This window comes from Triturus cristatus, chromosome 9 (genome assembly GCF_964204655.1).
Source record: "Triturus cristatus chromosome 9, aTriCri1.1, whole genome shotgun sequence".
Classification (NCBI taxonomy): domain Eukaryota; kingdom Metazoa; phylum Chordata; class Amphibia; order Caudata; family Salamandridae; genus Triturus; species Triturus cristatus.
Genome location: NC_140592.1, coordinates 1,256,600,580 through 1,256,625,886, shown reverse-complemented (window position 1 = coordinate 1,256,625,886; position 25,307 = coordinate 1,256,600,580). Strand labels below are relative to the sequence as shown.

Here is a 25,307-nt window from a genome sequence, read left to right as displayed (position 1 = left end):
ATGTATGCCACATTGCACACTGCTACGCGTTTAAAAATGCATACACACATACATTAATTATTTACCACCAACTATAAGTTGGTGGTAAATACCGACTCGTAAACACACCCACACACACCCCCTACATATCATTTCTGGGATCGGAATTTACCGATTCGGTAAAATTACCGAATCGGTAAAATTACCACATCGGTAACGTTACCGAATCGGTAATTTTACCGATTCGGTAGTTTTACCGAATCGGTAAATTCCGATCCCAGAAATTGACCCCCTACATACCAATAGCCAAAATACCGGTCGGTAACGGTATAATTACCGAAAATCGGCCGTTACCGACCGGTATTTGGCTACCTACATGAGGCCCCAAGTCTTTTGCACAGTACAAAAGACAATTTCATATTTTTACTGTCAGAACATGTAAAATACATATTCTGCCCATGAAATATGCTGCACCCTTACTTAGGGATGGGTAGGCCTGCCAAAGGGGTGACACACATTTTAGGGGGACAGTTGACTTTGCCATGGCTTTTAAATGGCAAATTTGGGCTAGCAGTTCGAAACTGCCCTTGCAGTCTGCAGTCGTAGACTAGGAGACTCGTTTTACTCTTGCCACACCCAGGGTGGCACAACCAGTGCTGCAATCCTGGAGGGGAGACTAACTCACAGGTCCTGGGTACCATATATTAGGAATTAACTGGTATTATGCCAATTGGGTAGAGCCAATGTAACATACTAGTTTTGGGGATAAGGGCACAGGCACGGAGGTCTGGTCAGCAGACCTCAGTGCACTCTCAGGGTCAAAAAACCAGCAGCATCAGTCAGAAAAGACTGGGGGGAGTGACCATCCAAAAAAGGGCATTTCCTTACACTCAACAAGTTCAGGAGTTTCAGAATGTGATGCTACATATTTTTGGCACAGCACCCTCTCCCTCAGGTGCGCCTACGGCCCCAAGGAGCGGAGAGACTTCCAATCCGATCTCCCCTACAGGACCTCCTTTGACATCAGCAGGTCCCTCTGGAATCATTCCCGAATCCGTACTGGCTCCAGTACTAAACACCCTCGCAATGTCACGTCCCACGTTCGAGCGCGATCCGCGACGCCATCCAACCCATACTGCCAACAAACTCAGACATTGCTGCGCCGACCTTGGCTGCGGTCTATGCTGCTTATTCCTCCAAACACGGGCAATCCTTCAGACACTGACACAGTGCCCTTGCCTAAAGGGACACCGGTTATGCATGATATTTTTGGGATGTATTCCGATAATGGCATGTACGATACTGGAGGTGAGTTTGTTCAGTCCTACCATGCGGACAATTGGTATGAGGATCTCCAAGATGCCAGTGAACTGGCCACTTCTCTAGACACTGGCCTGCTTTCACCTCTGGTCCCAGCCACTGAGGAGAGTGCATCATTTGCCATGGAGATGTGGAGAGCTCCTGAGGTCTTGGATACAGAGTTCCCCACTCAGGAGGTACAAAAATGAATGTACTGACTGAGGTGCTTTAACAGTGTCAGACTAGTGCTGATCCCTTACTTTCCTTTAATGAGGCCCTCACCAATACACTCTTGGGAACCTGGGCTAAGCCCTTTTCAGGGCGCCCGCTCCAACGCCATATTATCAGTTCTCATCGCCCTGCACATGGGAAGCCTGTCGTCCTGACCCAGCACCCCTCACTCGAGAGCTTGGTGGTACAGGCTTCAGCCAGCAAGTGAACCCATATGCGTTCCTCCCCACTCCTGCCGACCACGAATCCAAACCACCTTTGGGAAGAGAGTTTTCTCATCTACAAGTCTTGCATTGCAGTCAGTGAATGTCAGCTGCCTTTAGGGCGTTAGGGCTTCTAGGGACCCTCTCCCTAGCTCATACCGAGCTGAAATTGGTGACCAACGCCTAGCTTTTTTGGTGGGACTGCTACTTGGGAGAGGTGGAGATCAAAGGCCTCGAATCTGTGGTGGAGGCTTGGCTCCATATCAACAAGCCATTCCCTTGGCGTTTAAAACCTTTCTACCATCCATCAAAGGGAGTGTTGGAAGGGCGTTCTCCGGGGGGCTTCAGAATACGTTCCTGACCACCCTTTGACCCACCTCTCCCAGAGTTAGGCCGAGCAATGGGGGGGGAGGCCCTTCCTGGAAGGGTCTCGTTCCTAGGACCGTAAACGCTGAGCTTACACTATTTGACAGAGGGACACTACACAGTAGTTCTTAGTAAGACAGTATACTTTATCGATAGTTTCAGGGGATCTTTATGATCCGTGATACAGCTGTTGGATCAATGCCACAAGCGGCGGCGGTGTCGTGATGGGGGTATTGGGGTAGCAGGACAGTCTTTAAGTTCAGTGTCTCTGCGGAGTATCCTTCGTACAGCTCTCAATCCTGGAGCTGGGGGATTTGGGTTCACTCGGCAATCTCCGCCGATCCTTCTGGATAGGAGCGCCGCGAGTCTCTCAGCAGGCACAGGTGGTTTCAGATTCTCGGGAGCCGCGACGGCGTCAGCAGGGCTCAGATGGTTCAGAGTTCGGGGAGCCGCGACAGCGTCAGCAGGGCTCAGATGGAGCAGAGTTCGGGGAGCCGTGACAGCGTCAGCAGGGCTCAGATGGTTCAGAGCTCGGGGAGCCGCGACAGCGTCAGCAGGGCTCAGATGGTTCAGAGTTCGGGGAGCCGCGACTGCGTCAGCAGGGCTCAGATGGTTCAGAGTTCGGGGAGCCGTGACAGCATCAGTAGGGCTCAGATGGTTCAGAGTTCGGGGAGCTGCGACAGCGTCAGCAGGGCTCAGATGGTTCAGAGTTCGGTCCTTGGGTTCAGAGGTCGGTCGAGCCGCGAACCGGTCAGCAGGGCTCTCGTAGGTCCAGGTCTTCTCTGCCGCCTGTCCCTTCAGCACCCCTTGTTATACTCCCCCTCTTCTTTGAAGTCCGGAGTCCTCGCAGAGAGGGGTCTTGGTGCCTGGGGGCGGTGTATTGGGATTTCCTGCCGCTCGGCCCTTTGATCTGTTCAGGTTGGTCTGGGAGGGACTCCAGACGCCCAGCATGCGAGGCGCCCGCTCACCGGGGGCCTGGTGGCCGATCGAAACCCTCCTTGGGGAGGAGATCAGAGGTGTGACAGAGACGGCGTCTCCCGGTCTTGCTTGGGGGTTTCTCTCTCCCTCGGCCGGGCATGCGTGGTAGTGTCTTGGGTTTTGCTGGGGCCCCGGCCGGCCATCGGGTTTATTGGGCCATGGTGGCCGGAAGTCTGTGATACCGGGGATCAGGTGTGGTTGCAGGGTTGCTTACAGGTCGGGAGGGTCCACGCCACAAGGCCGGTCTCACACGTGCCTCCCCCAGCTGAAAGGCGGGGAGAACTACCCACCCACTTGGGGGTTCTCCTCGCTGACGCGGAAGAATCGGGACAGGCCGTCAGTGTTGGCGTGGTCAGTCCCGGGGCGATGCTCCACAGTGAAGTCCATCCCCTGGAGGGAGATTGACCATCGTAGCAGCTTGGGGTTTTCTCCTCTCATTTGCATCAGCCACCGTAAGGGTCGATGATCCGTTTGAACTCGGAAGTGGGTTCCGAACAAGTAGGGCCGTAGCTTTTTGAGGGCCCAGACTACTGCGAAGGTCTCTCTTTCAATGGTGCTCCACCGTTGTTCCCGAGGTAGTAACCTTCAGCTGATGAAGGCTATGGGCTGATCTATGCCTTTGTTGTTGAACTGTGAGAGGGCTTCCCCGATGCCGTGCTCCGAAGCGTCCGTCTGGACCACAAATTCCTGAGAGTAGTCGGGGGCTTTGAGTACCGGAGCAGTACATATAGCGGCTTTCAAGGCGTCGAACGCTTTTTGGCACGGGGGAGTCCACTGTACTTTCTTCGGGTGCTTTTTGGAGGTTAACTCTGTGAGGGGGCCTGCGATGCTGCCATAGTTTTTAATAAACCTCCGGTAGTAACCGGTGAGGCCTAGGAAGGCCCGGACTTCCGTTTGGGTCGTGGGGGGTTCCCAGGACAAGATGGCGTCGATCTTCGGCTGGAGGGGGGCGACCTGCCCGCTTCCCACCTGGTGTCCCAGATAGATCACTGAGCCCTGTCCAATTTGACACTTGCTGGCTTTGATGGTTAGGCCTGCCTGGCGCAGGGCAATCAGTACTTGTCGGAGGTGCTGGAGGTGTTCGGTCCATTGGGAGTTGAATACTGCGATGTCGTCTAGGTACGCTGCGCTGAACCCCTCTAGCCCGGCCAGGACCCGGTTCACCAGTCGCTGGAAGGTGGCCGGGGCATTTTTCATCCCAAAAGGCATGACTCTGAAGCGGTAGTGCCCATCCGGGGTGGAGAAGGCGGACGCTCCTTGGCTCCCTCAGTGAGCGCAATTTGCCAGTATCCGAAGGGCAGGTCAAAGGTGCTGAGGTAGCGAGCGGCCCCGAGGCGGTCGAAGAGCTCGTCTGCGCGGGGGATAGGGTGAGCGTCCGCTCGGGTGACCGCATTGAGTCCCTAGTAGTCTACACAGAATCTCAGCTCGGGGGCGACACCAGGGGCTGCTGCTTTCGGGACCAGTACTACCGGGCTGGCCCATGGGCTGTCGGAGGGTTCAATCACCCCTAGGGCTAACATCTTGGCTACTTCGGTCTGGATGCAGGTCCGGACCCGGTCAGGGACTCGGTAGGCTCGGTGTCTTACCGGCAGGTTGTCTCTGGTGTCTACGTCGTGGACACACCAGTCGGTGACCCTAGGGGTGAGGGAGAAGAGGTCTGTGAATTGTCTAAATAGCTGGCGGCAGTCGTCGGACTGTTGGGGGGTGAGGGTGGACGAAAGTCTCACCCCCTCTACGGAGCCATCTTTCTCTTTAGCACACAGGGGGTCCGGAAGGGGCTCTGTGTCTTCTTCAGTCCCATCGTCGGTGGCCAGGAGCAAACTCAACTCCGTCCTCATGAAGTGGGGTTTGAGGCGGTTAACGTGGAGGACGCGGAGGGGGTTCCGAGGAGACTGAACATCAACTAGATACGTGACTTGACTCTTCCGCTCGACCACTTTGAAGGGTCCAGTCCATCTGTCTTGGAGGGCGCAGGGTTTCACCGGGGCCATTACCCAGACCTGTTGGCCCGGCTGAAACTCGACCAGCGTGGCATTCTGGTCATACCAGCGCTTCATCTCTTCTTGGCTAGCCTCGAGCTTTGCCTCAACGAGCTCCCGGAACTTCCGGGTCTGGTTGCGGAGCGCCAGGATATAGCGGAATACATCGGGAGGGGTTCCTCGGGGAACCGTTTCCCAGCCCTCTTTGACCAGGCTCAGGGGTCCCCGGACGGGGTGTCCGTAGAGTAATTCGAATGGGCTGAACCCCAGAGAGTTTTGGGGAACTTCCCGGTAGGCGAACAGGAGGCAAGTGAGGAGGACGTCCCATTTCCGGCGAAGGGGTTCTTCGAGGCCCATGATCATTCCTTTCAGGGTCCGATTAAATCGTTCGACTAGGCCATTGCCTTGGGGGTGGTATGGGGTGGTGAATTTGTATGGCACCCCGCATTGTTGCCATAAGGACCTCATGTACTTGGAGATAAAGCTCGTGCCACGATCACTCACGACTTCGCGAGGGAACCCCACGCGGGAGAAGATCCCCATCAAGGCCCGGCCCACCACGGGGGCCGTCACGGTGCGGAGGGGAATGGCCTCTGGGTAGCGGGTGGCATGATCCACCAGGACGAGGATGAACCAGTGGCCCTGGGATCCAGGGGTCCCACGATGTCGATCCCCACCCGCTCAAAGGGGGTACTAACAACGGGGAAGGGTTGTAGCGGAGGCTTGCGCTTCCCACCACCTTTTCCGCTGGCCTGGCACGTGAGACATGACTTGCAGTGGGCCTCTACATTCGCTCGCATTTTGGGCCAATAGAAGTGGGTAACCAGGCAATGATAGGTTTTGTCTTGGCCTAAGTGTCTCGCCAGGGGTACATCATGGGCTAGGCCTAGGAGGAAACTTCGGAAGCGCAGGGGTACCACCAGTACCCGGGCCGATCCCAGCTCGGCCGACTTCTGTTCGCTGTACAGGAGGACGCTTTCCCAATATACCCAGTGGGTTCCGGACTGGTCGCCTGCTGCCTGGGCTTCGGCCTGCTGTCGGGGTCCAATGAGGGTAGGGCAGGTGGCTTGTTCACTGCAGAATTCTTCTCTGGAAGGACCTCCCTCGCAGTGCCAATGGGCCATCTCGGGTAGGTCCCCAAGCTCGGTCAGTTGCTCGGGGTCTGGATGCACTGACCCGTCATTGGGAACGGGTTCTTCTTCCGGGAGAGGGTCGTCGGGCTCGGGTAGCGCGTCCCGGTCCTCGGTGACGGCGACTGGGTTCAGGGGTAAGGCCTCAACTCCCTCGGGGGAAGGCGATCGGGCAGACATGGAGCGCGTGGTGGCGCATACCCATTCGGGTAGGCCCATCATCTCCAGATGGGCTCTTCTTTCCACTTGTCCCCACAGGGAGCTCTCGAGGTCGTTGCCCAGGAGGCAGTCTACTGGTTGGGATGTTCGGACTGCCACTCTCAATTTACCGGTGACTCCCCCCCATTCGAAGGGTACCAGAGACATCCGGCAGAGGCTCTCGGAATTGTCCGAAGATATGACTGGACAGAAGGCGTCGGGCAGGATCTGGTCTTCAGAGACCAGGTGGCAGTGGACCGCTGTGACACTCGCCCCGGTGTCGCCGAGGGCCTCGACTCGGTGACCGTTGACCGTCACTTGTTGTCGGTATTTTCTCGTGTTGGCGGGTAGGGGTGTTACGGGAACCATCTCTCGGTCTCCTAGGGAGACCAGGGGCATGGCTGCTGGTTCACACTCCTCGGAGTCTTCCATCTCTTCTCCTAGGGCTACGGAGGCCATTTGTCGGACTGGAGGGGCTGTCGCTACGGGTCGTTGGTACATGGGACACTGGGGGTCACTGGCATAGAGTCCGGTCTGTTGGCAGCGGAAACAGGTGATCTTGACTCGGGGTCCCTGCCTCCCCGGGGGCCCTGTGCTGGCTAGAGGTGGGGCTGGAAAGTGCGGGGGTTGGCCTCTGGGGGCCCACCTGGGATTCCCTCGGTCTGCCTTGGTTCCCTCCGCCCCTCTGGCGGGGGGGTCCCTGACTGTGGTGACCATAGTCTCCCACGGGGCCCCGGGAGGCCCGGGTGTTCACCCATCGGTCAGCTTCAACCGCCAGTTTCCGAGGGTCAGTGAGCTCGCTGTCCAGGAGGTGCTGGCGTAACTCCACAAAGCAATTTGCGGAAAAGTGTTCCCATGCTATTAGGTCAAACAGTTCCTCAAAGGTGGAGACCTTGCTGCCCTTGATCCACCCGTCCAAGGCCCTGCTGTAAAAGTTCACGTATTCTACCCACGTAGTACCGGGTATCTTTTGTACACAGATTGGTCGCACACTGCTCGTCACACCAGCAAGTTGCCCCAAAGGACTGTGGTAAATGAAGTGGCGACGGCGGGTACGCCTATGCCACGATGTGTAAAGAGAACAGTATGTGTTGCATTTAGCCATCCCTGGACACGTGTTTCGAGGCAGTTGCCTCTCGTCAGCAGGGAGTAGGACAGTGTAAAGGGGTGCCGTGTGGACTGCCAAAATGTAATTAAAAACAGGTCGAGTGGGGGAGGAGCCAAGATGGCGACCGGAGCAGTCGCTTGAGCGCCCGGCTCCGTCGGCCCTTGGCCTCGGACTATCATCCTGATTCCTATCCTTGCCGATTTTCGAGGTGCAACGCGTGCGACGACGCGCTGACTGCGCCGCCGCTTTCCCGAAGTCTTAGCCCGCCCGGATGCCGGAGTTCTTGGTGCCTTTGTTCCCCGCACTGGACCCCTGCTCTACTGTGGCCTCGGCCGGCCCCCTGGAAGCGTTGCAGTCACCGGACCCGCTGGTGCAAATCTGAGCCCCGAGGTCCCGATCCCGCCTCACGCCACGGACGGTCGCCGGGGGAGCCGGGGGAGAGACGCCCGGACACCTCCTGCACCCTGCACCTGACGGGCTGGAGCTAGAGGGTAAGCCCCGGCGTGACGGGTCTCCTGCCCCGCTCTGTGGACCACGCTGTGGAAGGCTGCAGACCCCCTTCTTCTATGGTCTAGTCGGCTGCAAGAGAGCCCGAGGGAGGGGAAGCGACTGTTGGCTTTCACCTGTTGCGGCGCAGACCTGTTGGGAATTGCCTCCTTGTCACGATCCCCCCCCTGGCCACGGTACCGTTCAGCGGTAAAACATGGCGCTGATTGCCTGCTCGCTGCTGGGGGGTGATGCTCCGGTCTCGCCCGCTGCCCGCTTCGCCCTCCCTCTACCAGACTCCAGCTCCCCAGTGCCGTCCCGGATTGCTGCCGCTGTGGGGGCGCAGCTTCCGCTGACATACGGCTCCGTTCTGGCTGCCCTGCGGGACTTTCGTCTGCAATTGTGTGTCGGCTTGCAAACGCTGAGTGAGCGGTTCGACTCTACACTGTCTGCTGCGGGTCGTGAGCGCCCCGTTTGTGATCAACAAGACGTGAGTCTGCCAGTGCTGTGGTCCTCCTGCGGGGAAGTAACGACTGGGTGTAGCGGTGCTCCACTGGTGTCTGCGTTTGGCTTTCCCGGCGCTCAGGATCAATCGCTCTCCTGCTCAATGGCGGATACTTTGTTTCCCCGGTCATTGCTGCCTGCTTTGTTGTTGCCTGCCTCACCGTGCCCGCAGGACCTTCCAGCTGAACTACACCTGACGACCTCGAGGAACCGTTCACGGTGGCCTACGGCTCCTTTTATGTGGAACTCATGTAATTTACAAGCCAGGTCTGGATTTTATATGGTGTGCAAGGGGACCTCAATAGATGATCGGCGGCCATTTTGTGACTCTACTTCTCCATCTTCTTCCAAGCGGCCATATTGTCTTTGTCTGTTCGGGATGCGGGGCATTCACGAGGGGGCGGGTCTAATCGTAAGCCCGCGATCGGGCCAGGGCTAGATTACTTTCTATCATCATAGTTTCACGGACGGGCTGGACTGGGACTGGAATTGTTTGCATATGTTGTGCGCACTCGTCGCGATCTGTCTGCCTTCATTTCCTTGTTGTTACATGCTATCTTCACACGACCGCCTTTGGGTGTAGTGGGGTTTCAGTGTGTGGAGGCTTGGTTGGCCGGTGGTGTCGGGCGCTCCGAGGATACGTGGGCTCCTCCCCGCCTCCTTTCTTCTTTCTTCTCTTAGTTTCTTTACTCTATTCCTACTTTCTCTCTCGTCTATATTTCGGGTTCATTGGGCGACAGGCACTATGCTGGGGGGGGGGGCAGGCCATAGCCTCCGCATTGGTGTAGGGTGGGGGGGTAATTTACTGTTTCTTTTTAGTTCTATGGGCCTCTTTCTTTCATGTCTCTGCGCTATACTTGTTTCGATTCGGGGTGTGGGGTGGATTGAGTGGGGGCGGCTTTTAGGGGGTGCGTATTTACTACTGTGATGATCCTGTTATCTAACTGCATCGCCTTACTGTATGAGATTTTCTATGGCTGTTTTAATGATGCTGCTGCTCTCCAGTGTATGAAGCCGACTCGCGGACTCGAATCTCCTTGTTTCTATCCTTTACTGATTTCTTTCTCGATAAAAAATTTTTTTGAAAACTTTAAAATTAACCTTCACTTCTCCTTCCCCTGGTGTCAAGGATCCCTCCAGTGTATGAATCCTGAATCATTGCTAATCTTGACCTTGACGCACAGGGGATGTACTGTTTGTCTCTGTGCTCAACCGTATTGTGGCCGGCCTGATGGTTGTAGGCCCGTATTTGTTCTTTTACTATGCACAAATAAAGGTTTTTAAAAAAAAAAAAAAAAAAAAAAAAAAAAAACAGGTCGAGTACCTCTCATGGCGCGCAGGTGCAGATCCTTTGGGGCAACTTGCTGGTGTGACGAGCAGTGTGCGACCTACTTCTGCACAATTTAGTACCGGGTATCTTTTTGCAGTCTCGAAACCGTTGCCGGTACATCTCGGGGGTGAGTCCATATCTGGCTAATAGGGCCTCTTTCATGTGGCTGTAGGAATTCAGCACCGTGGAGGGCAGGTCCAGCAGGGTATCTCTCCCCTCGCTCAGGAACCGGCCCCACAAGCCAGCCCCCAATCCTTCTGTGGAACTCGGTGGGAAGTCATGGCGACTTCGTAGGCCTTGAACCACTGCTGGATGTCGTCGTTCTTGTAGTATTCCTTCACCACATCCTTGGGGATGTGGACCTTTGGTTCCACGGCGGGGGAGGTCGGTTGGTTTCCCGTGGTTCTGGACTCCTCACTCTTGGCCTTGAGTTCGATCTCTTTTAGGCTGCGTTCGTGTTCTAGTTGAAGTTTTCTTTCTTCGTGTTCTCGCTTGCGTTTCTTTTCCTCGAGTTCCCCTTGTAGGCGTAATTGTTCTACGGCTAACTTTTTTTCGGCCAATTTTAGCTCTCCCTCTATTTTTAGTTTGGCTAGTTCTAGTTCGTGGTTGCGGCCCCTCTCTCGGTCCGCTAGCTCTTCCGGGGATAGGCCCCCCTCTGTGGCGTTGCTCCTTACCGGGATGCTTCGTGGTTCGTTTGGCAGCTCTCTTTCTCGGGCGTCTCCTTCGGTTTGGGGCAGGGAAGCTCCTGCCTCGACCCAGGTTTTCAATGCTTCCTGGAAATCTTCTTTAGTGCTTAATCCGGTGGTAGCGATTCCAAGGTCTTTGCAGAACTGTTTTAGTTCTCGATGCGTATAATATTCCAACCGGTCCTCTCGGAACGTCGGGCTTGTGTTGGTTCCTGCAGTTCTCATGGTGGTTTCTCCTTCCATCTCCTTTCGGTAGTGCGTCAGCCGTTTACTGTACGATCTCTAGGTGTCGGCTCGGATCCCGTCGTCTGCCACCAAATGTTGGAAGGGCGTTCTCCGGGGGGCTTCAGAATACGTTCCTGACCACCCTTTGACCCACCTCTCCCAGAGTTAGGCCGAGCAATGGGGGGGGAGGCCCTTCCTGGAAGGGTCTCATTCCTAGGATCCGACACGCTGAGCTTACACTATTTGACAGAGGGACACTACACAGTAGTTCTTAATAAGACAGTATACTTTATCGATAGTTTCAGGGGATCTTTATGATCCGTGATACAGCTGTTGGATCAATGCCACAAGCGGCGGCGGTTTCGTGATGGGGGTATTGGGGTAGCGGGACATTCTTTAAGTTCAGTGTCTCTGCGGAGTATCCTTCGTACAGCTCTCAATCCTCGAGCTGGGGGATTTGGGTTCACTCGGCAATCTCCGCCGATCCTTCTGGATAGGAGCGCCGCGAGTCTCTCAGCAGGCACAGGTGGTTTCAGATTCTTGGAAGCCGCGACGGCGTCAGCAGGGCTCAGATGGTTCAGAGTTCGGGGAGCCGCGACAGCGTCAGCAGGGCTCAGATGGTTCAGAGTTCGGTGAGCCGCGACTGCGTCAGCAGGGCTCAGATGGTTCAGAGTTCGGTGAGCCGCGACTGCGTCAGCAGGGCTCAGATGGTTCAGAGTTCGGGGAGCCGCGACAGCGTCAGCAGGGCTCAGATGGTTCAGAGTTTGGGGAGCCGCGACAGCGTCAGCAGGGCTCAGATGGTTCAGAGTTCGGGGAGCCGCGACTGCGTCAGCAGGGCTCAGATGGTTCCGTGGGTCAGGTAGCGTCCTTGGGTTCAGAGGTCGGTCGAGCCGCGACCCGGTCAGCAGGGCTCTCGCAGGTCCAGGTCTTCTCTGCCACCTGTCCCCTCAGCACCCTCTCCCTCTTCTTTGAAGTCCGGAGTCCTCGCAGTGAGGGGTCTTGGTGCCTGGGGGCGGTGTGTTGGGATTTCCTGCCGCTCGGCCCTTTGATCTGTTCAGGTTGGTCTGGGAGGGACTCCAGACGCCCAGCATGCGAGGCGCCCGCTCACCGGGGGCCTGGTGGCTGATCGAAACCCTCCTTGGGGAGGAGATCAGAGGTGTGACAGAGACGGCGTCTCCCGGACTTGCTTGGGGGTTTCTCTCTCCCTCGGCTGGGCATGCGTGGTAGTGTCTTGGGTTTTGCTGGGGCCATGGCCGGCATCTGGTTTATTGGGCCATGGTGGTTGGAAGTCTGTGATACCGGGGATCAGGTGTGGTTGCAGGGTTGCTTACTGGTCGGGAGGGTCCACGCCACAAGGCCGGTCTCACAGGGAGGTTGGTTCAGGTGTTCACACACAACACCGCCGCCATGTGGTACTGCAACAAACAGGGCGGGTGAGGTTGTGGACCCTGTGCCAAAAAGGTCTGCACCTCTGGAGGCAGCTGGAAGGCCAGGGTATTTTCCTTTAAGTGCAGCACACAGCAGAATCTTTGCACAGCAGAGCAGACTAGTTGACGCCTTACAGACTACGAATGGTGGTTACACACACAGATGGCACAAGGTCTCTTCCGAGAATGGGAATAACCTTGACACAATCTGTTCACCACTGCCAAAAACATGCAATGCCACACTTCTGAGTTTGAGTTTCCAAAGCAGCTCTCGCTAAGAGACACATTCAGCTTAGAGCGGAACTCGGGCTCCTGTACACCTTCTTGCCAATACCACTGCTGCCCCATGTTCTGAAGATGATCAGGAACTACCAACACTAAGTCATCCTAGTGGCTCCGGGTTAAACACAGAGAGAATGGTACCCCCAACTCCTTGGCATGTGCATCTGTCCTCCAATCAAGCTGCCTCTTTGGGAGGATCTCCTTTAGCAGCAGAAAGACAGGGTCCTGCACCAAAACTTGTGCACCCTCTACCTCCATACTTGAAGATTCAGCTGCAACAGTTGAGCGCTTTTGACCGCCCACCTGAGATTGTTAATGTTATTTTGGGAGCCAAGGGTCCCTCCACCAAGTGAGCATATGCATGATGTTGGGACAAGTTTGTGGCTTGGTACGCTAAACAAGTTGACCCATCAAGAAGTCTGAGGTTTTGCTGCTTGTTTTTTCTCTAGCCCAGAAATGCCTTGCATTGGGCATGGCTAAAAGGTACCCGTTAGTTATTTCGGCCTTTTTACATTTGCTAAGCCAGCATTTGTTGTTTACACCACCAGATGTGATGCGTTTTCTAAAGGAGTTACAGCACCTGTTTCCCCCTTCTCCTTTTAGTATGCCCAGTGGGATTTAAATTTATTTTGGGCTTTTCTTATTTGTTCTTCCTTCTAACTTATACACAGCGTTTCCCTCACATTGCTAACTCTCAAGACAGTCTTTCTGGTTGCCGTAACCTTGGCATGGAAGACTAGCAAGTTACAGGCCCTCTCTGCTAACCCTCATTATACCACTTCCTACCAAGACAGGCTGGTTCATAGGACACGTGCCTCCTTATTGCCAAAAGTGGTGACTTCTCTTCATGTCAGGCAAATCATCACCATCACAACATTCTTTTCTCTGGCTCATCCCTTTAAGGAGTAGAGAGAATAACGGATGGATCCAAAAAGGGTCTTGGCATTTACACTGATTGTACAAGGGCACACCAAGTAAACAATCAGCTTTTTACTAGATTCACTGGAGCAGGAAAGGCAAGGCAGTGCAGAAGAGGACCATCTCTTGCTTGATCGTACTCTGCATTAAAATCTGAAATGCACTGTTTTAAAAGTAGCCTCTGAAAGGCTTGCGGGTTCCTTCAACCAGAGACAAGACCGCTACCAGTGGATTGGCACATGGAAGGCCTGTCCTGGACATCTGACAGACAGCTACAAGGGTGTCCCTCCACATGTTCACAAAGCACTACTGTTTTCACAGTCAGGTCCATCGAGACTGACACTTTGCCAGTTCAGTCCTGCAGGGATTTCTGGTTTGAGCCAGTTCACTGACCCATCACCTGAAAGGCACTGCTTTACAATCTACTCAAAGGGTGAGGAACCTGCGGTTTGAAGTCTCTATAAGAAGAACAAGTTACTTACCTTCTGTAACACTCTTTCTGGTAGAGGCTAGTAGCAGTTAACTCACTGACCCTCCTCTCCTTCCCGTTCTGTGAAATTGACTCTTCTCCACCTAATAACCTACTAGGTTAGATCTCTGCACACTAGTCATAACCAATCTGATTTTGGCTCAGTTTCTGCAGGCTGAGACGAGTGAGAAAACAACTGCCAGTGCGCATGGGTGGCACCTATATAGGCCTGCTCACTTCACTTCCGGCACAAAACGATGTTGATGTGGAGCCGCTGACACCACCTGCCGGTGTGCAGGCATATTGCTTAACATTTTCTTGATCCAGTCTGACGTATAATAATAATAATAATCCACATTTGTAAAGCGCAAACAATCACCCGTAAGGGTCTCTAGGCGCTGGGGGCCGTCAGGAAGATTAAGCAAGCTATTGCCCAGAGTCACATGGTGCTGGGCTAATCTGCCACCGGCGCTGGGGATCGAACCGTGATCCCCAGATTACGGAGTCAGTCGCCCTGGCCGGGGCGCCACACCTCTTCCACCACGTATGGGGGAATATTCAAAAGGTGAAGAATCTGTGGTTCAATAGTCTCTATCATATTTCAAGTACTGGTACCAGGTCTCTACCAGAAAGTGTGTTACCGAATGTAAGTAACCTATTCTGCATGTATTATGTAGTCAGGTTCCAAGTAACACGCCTCACCAGACGCTTTCTTACTGCCACACTGCCTGTCCCTACTGGAATACTCACAACACAGCCCTTCCATGCTTCTGGCACTAAAGGTCAAAGCATCATCACAAGGTTCAGACCCCACAAGACTAGGCATTACACCGAACTAGCATCCTCTTGTGCAGACACCTTGCTCAAACCATTCCAGCCAGCTAACACAGCACTCTTCTGCCACCCTGTACAGTACAGCCCTTTAACTCTTCCACCTCCCAGTGTTCTCTGGTCTGTGTTAGTCCAGCTTTTATATTTGCAACCGGTTACCTGCAGTCCTGACTTCATTATATGTCGAACAAGGACTACAGGCGGATTAACCACTGGCACTTTCAATCCGGAAACTTTAGAGCTCTGGTTCATTCTCAGTTACAAAGCAAAACCAAAGGAAATGATGGACGGAAATTTGAACATTGCAAGCACTCACCCCCAGTCAACTGATCTGGGTTTAATCCATCACCGTTCTTTAGCCCACTCTGCCACCCCAGTTCAGACATGGCCAGTTACATCACAGGCTTATGTTTCTACACAGTGAGTGAGCGCGCGCTGTCCGAACGCAGCACCAACGCTACCTCTGGCCCTGACATGATTTTATATCTGCGCCTCTGACATAGATTGGTCCTTAAACACCCTTTAATGTTGCCTTAAAATTCCCCATCGGTGTCTGTTACACACACTCGTGTAGTGCATATGCATACCCAAACCATAACTGATTTGCATGAAGCAGCTAGGCCTTGTTTATAGTTGCCATGGCAGCACTATGACCGCTGGCATGGCAACAGTGTAAATGCAGGCATCAAGCCGTGAAGCCAAAGACACGTATGACGTTATAACCGGTATATCCCAGGCCTCATCTCATTGCATGATGCCAGAAGCACAAGCTCACACGGTGCAGCAGGGGACTGGCCATAACCCGTGTTTTGTTTCTTTTTCCTGCAGGACTACCAGACCTGGTTAGATCTGCGGGAGCTTGAATGTAAGATCGGAGAGCGGTACATCACTCACGAGAGCGACGACCAGCGGTGGCAGCAGCACGCGGCCGAGCACAGCCTGCAGTACCCCGTCCATCTCCTCCGGCCGCCGCCAGACAGCCAGGAGCACGAGGAGGCGGAGGACAGAGTCTTGTGAAGCCACCAGGGCCTCCTCTGAAGCCCAGCCGCTCTGGCACCGCTTCCGCCCCCTGGCGTTCACGAGTGGCCCAGCGGAAGACCACCGCGCATGCGCCGCAAAGGCGCGCATGCGCATGAGTCGCAACGCAGCCGGACCCTACTGGCTGGAGTCTGAGGACAGATCGAAACTGACGATATTTGTAACATTTATGACATGTTTCTGCAGATTGGTCCGTCCTTGCGCTCTATTGACAGGACGTCCCTGCGACGTAACGCTAGACCGCCGTCTGTACGTGTGCTTTGATTGGAGCATAAGTGAATGGAAGAGCTCAATGGAAGATCACGTGGTTCCATGCAGCCAATCACCAGGCCGGACTTCAGCTGACTTAATGCCACGGGAAGTGGCGTCCCCCGGGTCTACTTCCTGGTGTTGGTTGTTGTACAACTTTGCAAAGAGGATGTAGATGTGTTTACGGGTCAGTTTCTGCAAAGGCGACAGGCTTGGGTCAATATTGAGCAGGGCACGAAAGGACGAATGTAGACGGTTGGGTGGCATGAGGGAACGGCAGCGAGTCTCGTCAGCACAGACGAAAAATACAACACAAGCTGGCAGGGCGAGGTGGCGCACTAGGGGTGGGCGCCTGCTGGTTGTTGTGGCACAAAGGAGCTGATGAGGAAGCAAGGCTGTGCATGGCAGGGGGGCATGGAGGGCATCAGCGCGAAGTCAGCAGCTTCCTCAGGGCCATCACTCTGTCAGCAGTAGGAGATGGCAGTGGGGGGTATCCGCTGGACAGGCTGCAACGAGAAAAGCAGGGAGTTAGTGCTGTCTACACAGGACAGCACATAAGAAGCCAGGTGGCTGGTGACACGGGGATTTGGGAGGCTGTCGCATGGTGCACAGTGTGACAGGAGGGAAGCGGGTCGGACGGGGTGGCACAGAGGGAATCGTACAGAGAAGAGTCATCCGTGGGAGGGCGTGCCCGCCTTAAGGTGCTGGAGGCATCATTTAACAATGTCTCATGCACCAGGGGCTTAACACAACCCTGCGACCCCGTCCCCACCCGGGCTTCCCATTGAAGCATGACTAGGTGTTAGATAAGGGACTCTCAGAGGTCCCTCACCATATTCTGCCGGGGCCCTTCACTTTGTGTTAAGCCATTGTCATGCAGCAGGGACGTAACACAGTGCCTGCGGCGCAGGGGGAACCTCTCTTTGAGGCAAAGACCTACGAATATCTGTGAGGTAGGGGACTCTCGGAGATCCCTCACCATATTGAGTAGAGCCCCCCCCCTCACTTTGTGTGAACGCCAATGTCGTGCACATATACGTCATCACTGCACACTAAGGGGTGTACAAGTGTTGCATCAGTAATGAAATGAAATACCAGTATTTGTAAAGCGCACAGCTACCTCCGAAGTGGTGTCCCGGCGCTGGGGGCCCTCGGGAAGATTAAGCAAGCTATTGCCCAGAGTCACATGGTGCTGGGCTGACCTGCCACCGGTGCCGGGGATCGAACCGTGATCCCTGTAGTCCAGAGACAGGCACCCTGGCCGCTGCGCCACACCTCTTCCACAAGTATTTGGCTCCGGTAGAGTAGCGTCTATTCTACAAAAGGCTTCACTGCCTGGCCAGTGGTAGTAAGCACTATATAAATATTCATACCATACAACCTCTCAGTCTTACAACAGACAGTAATACAGTCATACAACAGACCAGCTAATCCTTCGCCAGGACATGTGGGTTTCTGCATGTGCCGCAGTCAGTTTTGAATGTGCATGGCTAGCGCCCCCTGTGGTTTGTCGGTGCTCATCAAATACCAAGTGCCCTTAACAGCATAATAGAGAGCCTTATACAAGGTGACATATGTGCATGTGGGTTAGCAGTGGTATGCAAAGTATCTGCACCGGGGTGAGGGTGAACATAGAATTAATTACCTCAAGACACCAACACATGACAGTGGCTGAGAATTGTGATCCACTGACAGCTGGTATTGTTCCATGTAAAGTGGCTAGCTCTCCACGAACAAAGATACCAATTTGTCTCAAAACACTATCACAATTATTCTCTCAGCAGGAGGACCTCTGGGATTATAAACTGCACTCGACACTGCTCTTGAAAATGGGGTACTTAAGGCTTTTATACAGACAATTTTACAAGTCTCACATATCCTTCAAAGCATAGGTAAAGCTTGGAGTCCTGGAGAGGCTGCACTGCTCCTCTCCACACATGTATGTCTGTCGGTGAGCAGTATTGCACTGCACCTCCCCATAATTATTCTGTGAGTGAGGGAAACATGCCCTGTTTCTCCTCACACTTGTCGTGTGTGTGTGATAGAAGCTTGCATCTCCATTCTTGTTCGGTGAAAGAGGCATGTTCGCCACATCTGTGTGTGAGGTCATCTTGCACTGCTACTGCCTGTGCTGGCGCCCCGTTCTCTGTGTTGGCGCTTGCTCTGCTGCGACTCTTGCTGTACACGTTCTGTTGGTTGAAACTTGCACTGCTGCTGTGATTGCTGTCCATGGTCCTTGTGTGACTGGAACTTGCACTACTGCTGCCCCTGTTCGTTGTGTGAGGGAAGCTTGCACTTCTGCTTGCTTGTGTGTTCTGTGTCTTAAGGAATTCCGTTTTCAGCATTTTTGCTGTATGGAGCAATTTTCAGCATTCTAAACATATTTTTAAAAGTGTTACTTGTACATTCCGTAATGAAACCAAACATGTTGATGTTCACAAGTCACCAGTCGCAGCAAAATATGTACAAGACCAAAAACTAAGAAATTGTCGAGACCGAATGAAAACACTGACATGCAGCTTATTTTTGTACACTGCTAGTGCACTTCCGAGAAGGCGTGGCCATCTTCAGCGTGACCCTTTTCACTGTTGAGAGATACTGCTGTTATTTCTCTGGGAACTCTGCCTTCACATTAGCCTAAGGTAGGCAACATGGAAAGATGCTACGAAATCCTGAAGAGGATATGTAAAGTGTGCATGAAAATAAGAAGTTTTAGCACTTTTTATTTCATGTAATGCACACATTCTAAAAGAACTAGAGACCTAAAACTTAGAAAATGGGAAGGTTCTAGGGTAGGCGTGCGTCTCTGAAAGGGGGGAATTTTATAATACTGTCAGCGGCACAGTCTTCATGCATACTGTGAAATTGTCTCAGCCTCGAATGCCTCACATCTGTTGGTCTTTGTTACCAGCCAGGTGGCCCAGTATCGTGTGCATTGGCCGGGCCAGGCCTTTTTCTAATGAACCCTGTATGTGAAAACGTATTGAAGGAAGCACAAGCAAAACAAGTTGCATGATACCAAGTACATGTCGTGTGTGGCTGAACATGGCACATGATGCCACTTGCCTTTTCATTGTCATTTCAGGTACTTTGATTTTGCCTCTGTCTCATCCCATCCCAGATTTTCCCTTAGAGGCAATGGCACTCAACTTGGAATGCGTAATATGTGGGTAGATTTCCAGATGAGTATTTCCTATATGGCATCCCATATGGCCCCATGAATGTCATGTGGAGTTGTGAGAACAAGGAGTCTTCACAATCAATGCGTTTCTGACTGGCCATTGCGTGTAGCCCACTCTTATTGCCACTGCCCACCACTCTCAGATGCAGCAACCTAACACTTGCAATGGCGTACTTTCGTGTGTGGTGAATATCAGGTCTGTTCCTTCATCTGACCTGTTCAGATATGTACTCATTGGAGAAACACCTAAACTTATAGCCCCGCGGAAGTGGATACCCTCATGGGTGATTAGCCACGCTTTAGAAATCTGAGTTGATTGATTGATTAATTGAGCAGCGAAAGTTTGCAGAAGGACTTGCCGCTGGAAAGAATGAGGGTGCTAGCTTTGGGATGCAGTAGGGCTTGGAAAAAATCTGTCTCGTCAGGCAAAGTAATTCATGTTGCCTTAAGATTCGAGTTCTGCTGGGACACAACCCTTTCTAAGTGATTTGGGTCAACAGACTGGGTGGGGGAATGTTTGATGCTGATAGTGTTTTAAGAACTGGAATTCAAGTAATAACGGTTTTGTGTTTTTTAACTTTTTACCAACAAGATAATTAATAGAATTAACAAAACCTTTTGTACTGATGTAATAAATAATGTGTTTCCCACTCCTTTCCTGTTGCTTCGATGCAAAGTCAACATTCCAAGATGGCCCCTATGTACGTAGTTGACCAGTTGGCCTAGCAACGTGGAGTTGTTCCTTTGTCCACTGCTGTAGATGACTGAACATCCAATGAAATGAATTACAATAGAAGAGTTCTTGGAAATGGCAGCCAGAGAAACATCACTGCCTTGCCACAGCAATATGGAGTAGCAACAATTACTCAGGAAATGGCACTACTGCTGCCTTGACAGGGATTCCAGCCCACCATAGGACTTTTCAGAACCCAAAAAAAGCTTATTTAGTGGGGCCCTCCGTTTAGGGGCATTTCCTGTTTTCTTGTAGATGGCTGGTATGGTCAAAGGAAGTTACCTTCCCATTACCACTTTTTACATAAACCACTTGGTGTTTGCAGTCCTAAGAATCTTTTCTAACAAACCACAATGATTTCGGGCTATCTCCACATATCAGACTATACATTCTGGGCAGTTTTATGTAAAATGGATGATTTTCCCCTTTGATAACATGCTCATCCAAACTGGTTTCTGTGCTACCCAACAGTGGGCTGCCACTTCCTTATGACTGCATACTCTGAAAATTCTGCTGCACAGTCTCTTTGACTCATATTGAAGCAGATTTCTTAACTGGCTCAAACAGATCAACCTGATAAAATATTTATTTAGCTAATAAAAGTGAGACACGTAGTTCTGATGGTAGGTAGTTCAGAGTCATGTAGCACCTTTGCTGTAAGTTTTTGAAAACAGTTTTTTTCTTAAGAAGGTGTGCCTGCCATTTGTTCTCCCGTGTTTACGGGTGGTGGTTTAGTTGAGGCTCTCATTCTCTCTTGTTTGGATTATGGCAATTTACTTTACCTGGGGTCCCCCAATGGAGTTACCCTGAAATTACAAGTTGTTTAAAATTCTGCCGCACGCACAAATTCCTATATTTCAGCCAGGCAGGGATTGGGAGATCTTCTGTGGCTCCCCAATGCCCAAAGAATAGAATTCAAGTCATTGTGCATCTCCCACCGTGCTACTGGGGCAATGCCCGCATATTCTACGCCAGTTGGTTACCCCTTACAACCCTAATAGATCCCTTCGGTCTTCGAACCTCCATCTGGCTCCGGCCCCTGCTTTGAAAAGAGCCAGAGGTGGCGGACGGTCTTTTAGTTTCAATGCAGCTATGCTCTGGAATTACCATCAGAGTCATAGACAATGAGCAACGCTTTCGAAAAGCTATGGAAACCTGGCTCGTCAGATACACTGGGGGGCATATCAGCAACACCCGGCGATAATTATCGCTCAGCGCTCTTAGCGTGAGGATAATTATCGCCGGGTAACATGGATTTTTATCGCTGAGATAGCGTTCTATTAGCAACGCTTATCTCCTCAGCAATAAAAATCCTAGCGCTAACTGCCTGACGTGAGATTATCGCTGGAAACCCAGCGATAATCTCACGTAGTGTGGCGTTAGCTTGCTGATAGGGACTCACAAACTTAGCCATGATATCCACCTTCCTTAGGATATCATGGCTAAGTCAGTCCTGAAGCAGGCGTAAGGAAAGTAGCGATAACAGGGGTTATCGCTACTTTTCCTGCCGCTATGCTTCATAGCGTGGGGCTTGATGATAGGAGAAATGTCGCCTAGCGACATTTCTCCTGTCATATTAGGTCAGGAACGCCCACTTTGCATCTCATTAGAGATGCAAAGCTGGGTGTTAGGAATCCCCATGCTAAAGGAAGGTTTCACGCGTTAGCGTGGCCTTGCTAATTAGGCGATACAATTATCGCCGCTTTTCGTCCAAAAACGGCCGCAAAAGCGGCGATAATTTTTTATCGCAATCACTACAAGAACTCCACAGAGTGTGGAGGGGGGAACGGGAGGCACGGGGTACTAGGAGCTAGCGGCCTCCATTAATACTATTGACCACAAGAAGCTGCTCCTAGAGTGATGTGACCTTACTACAGTTGTGAATTTGTTGTGAGTGTGGACATCTCACAAAAAGTGACGGACTGGCCTCACACACCACCTGGTGTCATGCTTCATCATCGGCCAGTCCTCGCCCTCCAAAACCTTCGTTTGATGGAGGGCGGGCATACACCTGGAGACAGGGATGCACTTCTAAGCTAAAGAGTGGGGGCCCATGGGGTAGAACGTGAAGTTAAAAATCATTATAGTTACCAAGATATTTTTAATGTGATCAGTAACTATATGATGCTAAAAACAGAGTAGCGGCAGGTGGGGTATTTAGGTGTCCCCTAGCCGTCTAGTGTAAGGTCGACATGTTTCTGCCTTCTTGGCCCGAGCGGGTCCAGGGCATTCATCAGGACCTAGAGTTACAAAAAGAGGGCTCCGTTCTTACCAACTGGTAGCAAGAGAATACCACTGCGCGGGTGTGGCGTGGGCCACACTCCACTACCTAGATGGCTTCCAACTGTCAAGCCCTAGTTAGACAAACTACTTGCCACATGGGGGGAAGGGAGGAGACACTTCTGTCCAGTTGTCTGACGCAGAGTGTCCCGTATTCAGCCTAAGGTGTTGCTCCTCGTCCGCCCGAACATCATGTTCGGGCGGACGAGGAGCAACACCTTAGGCTGAATACGGGACACTCTTGACAGTTGGAAGCCATCTAGGTAGTGGAGTGTGGCCCACGCCACACCCGCGCAGTGGTATTCTCTTGCTACCAGTTGGTAAGAACGGAGCCCTCTTTTTGTAACTCTAGGTCCTGATGAATGCCCTGGACCCGCTCGGACCAAGAAGGCAGAAACATGTCGACCTTACACTAGACGGCTAGGGGACACCTAAATACCCCACCTGCCGCTACTCTGTTTTTAGCATCATATAGTTACTGATCACATTAAAAATATCTTGGTAACTATAATGATTTTTAACTTCACGTTCTACCCCATGGGCCCCCACTCTTTAGCTTAGAAGTGCATCCCTGTCTCCAGGTGTATGCCCGCCCTCCATCAAACGAAGGTTTTGGAGGGCGAGAACTGGCTGATGATGAAGCATGACACCAGGTGGTGTGTGAGGCCAGTCCGTCACTTTTTGTGAGATGTCCACACTCACAACAAATTCACAACTGTAGTAAGGTCACATCACTCTAGGAGCAGCTTCTTGTGGTCGATAATTTTTTATCGCCAGCTTGTAAATATGCCCCTTAGTCTCTTATGGATCTTCCTCGTTCTGTATGGTGCAACCTGTCCTAATCAGTGCTGGGATGCCTCCGGGTCGCCATGCGCTTTACAAATCGTATAGTTTACTCATAATTCCATGGCGTTGCCCACATGTTCAGAGCTTTGGTGGTTTCTGTGAGCACCAAGACCCTTGGCAGGCAATCGTCTAGAGGGTTTAAATGTCCAGGTGGTTTGTGGCACTATTACTGAAAACACGGCGTCTCAGCAGGAACCAAGGGGCATATCAGCAACAACCGGCGATAATTATCGCTAAGCGCACTTAGCACTAGGATTATTATCGCCGGCTAGCGTGGATTTTTATCGCTGAGATAGCGTGCTATTAGCAACGTTTATCTCAAACGCGATAAAAATCCTTGCGCTAACTGCCTAACGTGAGCTTATCGCTGGAAACCCAGCGATAATCTCACGCAATGTGGCGTTAGCTTGTTGATAGGGCCCCACAAACTTAGCCATGATATCCACCTTCCATAGGATATCATGGCTAAGTCAGTCCTGAAGCAGGCGTAAGGAAAGTAGCGATAACAGAGGTTATCTTGTCGCTATGCTTCATAGCGTGGGGCTTGATGATAGGAGAAATGTCGCTTAGCGACATTTCTCATGTCAGGTCAGGAACGCCCACTTTGCATCTCATTAGAGATGCAAAGCTGGGCGTTAGGAATTAGGCGATAAAATTATCGCCGCTTTTCGTCCGGAAACGGCCGCAAAAGCGGCGATAATTCTATCGCCTCGCCTTGCTGATATGCCCCCAAGTCTGACATCAACCAGCCATTAAATATGAGCCTCCTAGCCACAGCCCCGTTGAGATTCATAAGCAATCGACTTGTGCTATGTTTGGTTCAACATGTGGGCATTGACTGCATTATCACCAACCGTCTCACTGTGAGCGACGACTCATGCACGCGCAGTAGCACTGCGTACAGTGTTTGCGTCGACTTGTGTTCAGTGCTTCGGTTTTCACCACCAGTGTCCCCCAGAACCTCCTCTACCAGTCTCTCCAGCAGTGGTTAACAACTATTTTCACCCGAACCCCAACCCCTTTGCATAAACTAATGTAGCCGCTCCCACCTCCAGACATAACATGTTCTCACAAGTTTGGCATATGAAACATTTTGAGCAGGCTAACCATTGGAATATCGTTCATAGGCATTTTCTCCAAGGAATACTAAAAACAAATCTGATATTCAGTTGTGCTTTTCAATTTCTTGCAATAAATATATGCAGTGTGATACACTGCACGTGAGCAAAACACTTCATGAACGATCGCAGCTTGAGAGAAATCCCAAATATATGCTGGGCTTTGATTTTTTTTTTTTTTTTACACAATACAGTACGTAAAATAAAAAAATATTGTAAAAGAGGGAGACAAAATGTCGAAGGGGCCTTTGTTTGGAGGAGGGGGATGTGAGAGTGGACGTTTAATGTTCACGAAGCACCTTGGCAATGCCCATTATAGAGCCCCAGACACTGTTCGTATTCCCTCTGAATGTCTGAAATATTCCGCCCTCACACCCAGATGCCTTGGACAGCGCTGGTGTTCGTGTGCGCGTTTACAAGCCTTACTTGTGAAGTAGCTTTCCAGCGCCAGGGCCTGTTGCCTTTTTCTGTGTACGTTTGTAAAAAAAAAAAGAAAAGACTTGTTTTTTTTGGTATTTTAACTGTTTTGATTGTCTTGTTTTTTGTTATTACAATAAAAATAAATATTTGCAGTGGTGCTCGTCGGCCCTGGCCGTGTGTGTTCTTGCTGTTGCTAGGCCGCGGCGCGCCCCTGCCGCTTCACCTCTGTGCCGTGCTTGTCTCCTCACCAGCGGGCCCTCTTGTCTTCTGATGCGTTTCCATGGGGACCCCGCATCACGGGGAGATGAGTGCACCAAGCGTACCTCATCCGAGCCCGTGCCGTTTCCATGGGACCCCCGCCTCGTGGCTGATGTCAGCCTCTGTCCTCGAGTGGATGGATGGATGGATGGCTGAGGAGGCGCGCAGCGGGCCCTCCACCTGGCACCACTTGTTGGAAGCTGCCCTCTGCTGGGCCGCCAGTTTGGAGGGAGCAGCGTTTGCCCTGGCCCCTGCCCCCCCCCCCCCCCCCCCCTGGTACCTTCGTTGTTACCCAAGGTGCGGCTGCCGGAACAGAAAGGACTGGATCTAAAATGCCCAAATCCTGGATGTTCTCACCAGACCCTGCTTTGGCTTCGATGGCGCCCTGGGTGGCGAGACGTCTGGGGCCCAGGTGAATAAAACGAGGCAGTCCAGGGCTGATTACGTCATAGTTGTTAGTGTCCTCCGAACCCATACATCGCTGCACCTCCCCCCACTCACCTAAACTACCCACAGCTTAGCTGCGACGCAGGTGCGAGGTTCGTTGTGGGGGTT

General features: G+C 52.3%; 1 protein-coding gene across 2 annotated transcripts in view; it reads left to right on the top strand.

Annotated features, from left to right (window-relative positions):
- Window positions 1-19,752, top strand: part of PRKD1 (protein kinase D1) — a 937,657-nt gene extending 917,905 nt beyond the window's left edge. For both annotated transcript variants that reach the window (XM_085627361.1, XM_085627360.1), the window contains one exon: window positions 15,458-19,752. In XM_085627361.1, the coding sequence (XP_085483487.1) occupies window positions 15,458-15,646 (189 nt within the window). In that variant the 3' untranslated portion in view covers window positions 15,647-19,752. The remainder of the gene's footprint in view (window positions 1-15,457) is intronic.
- Window positions 19,753-25,307: the final 5,555 nt, after the last annotated feature.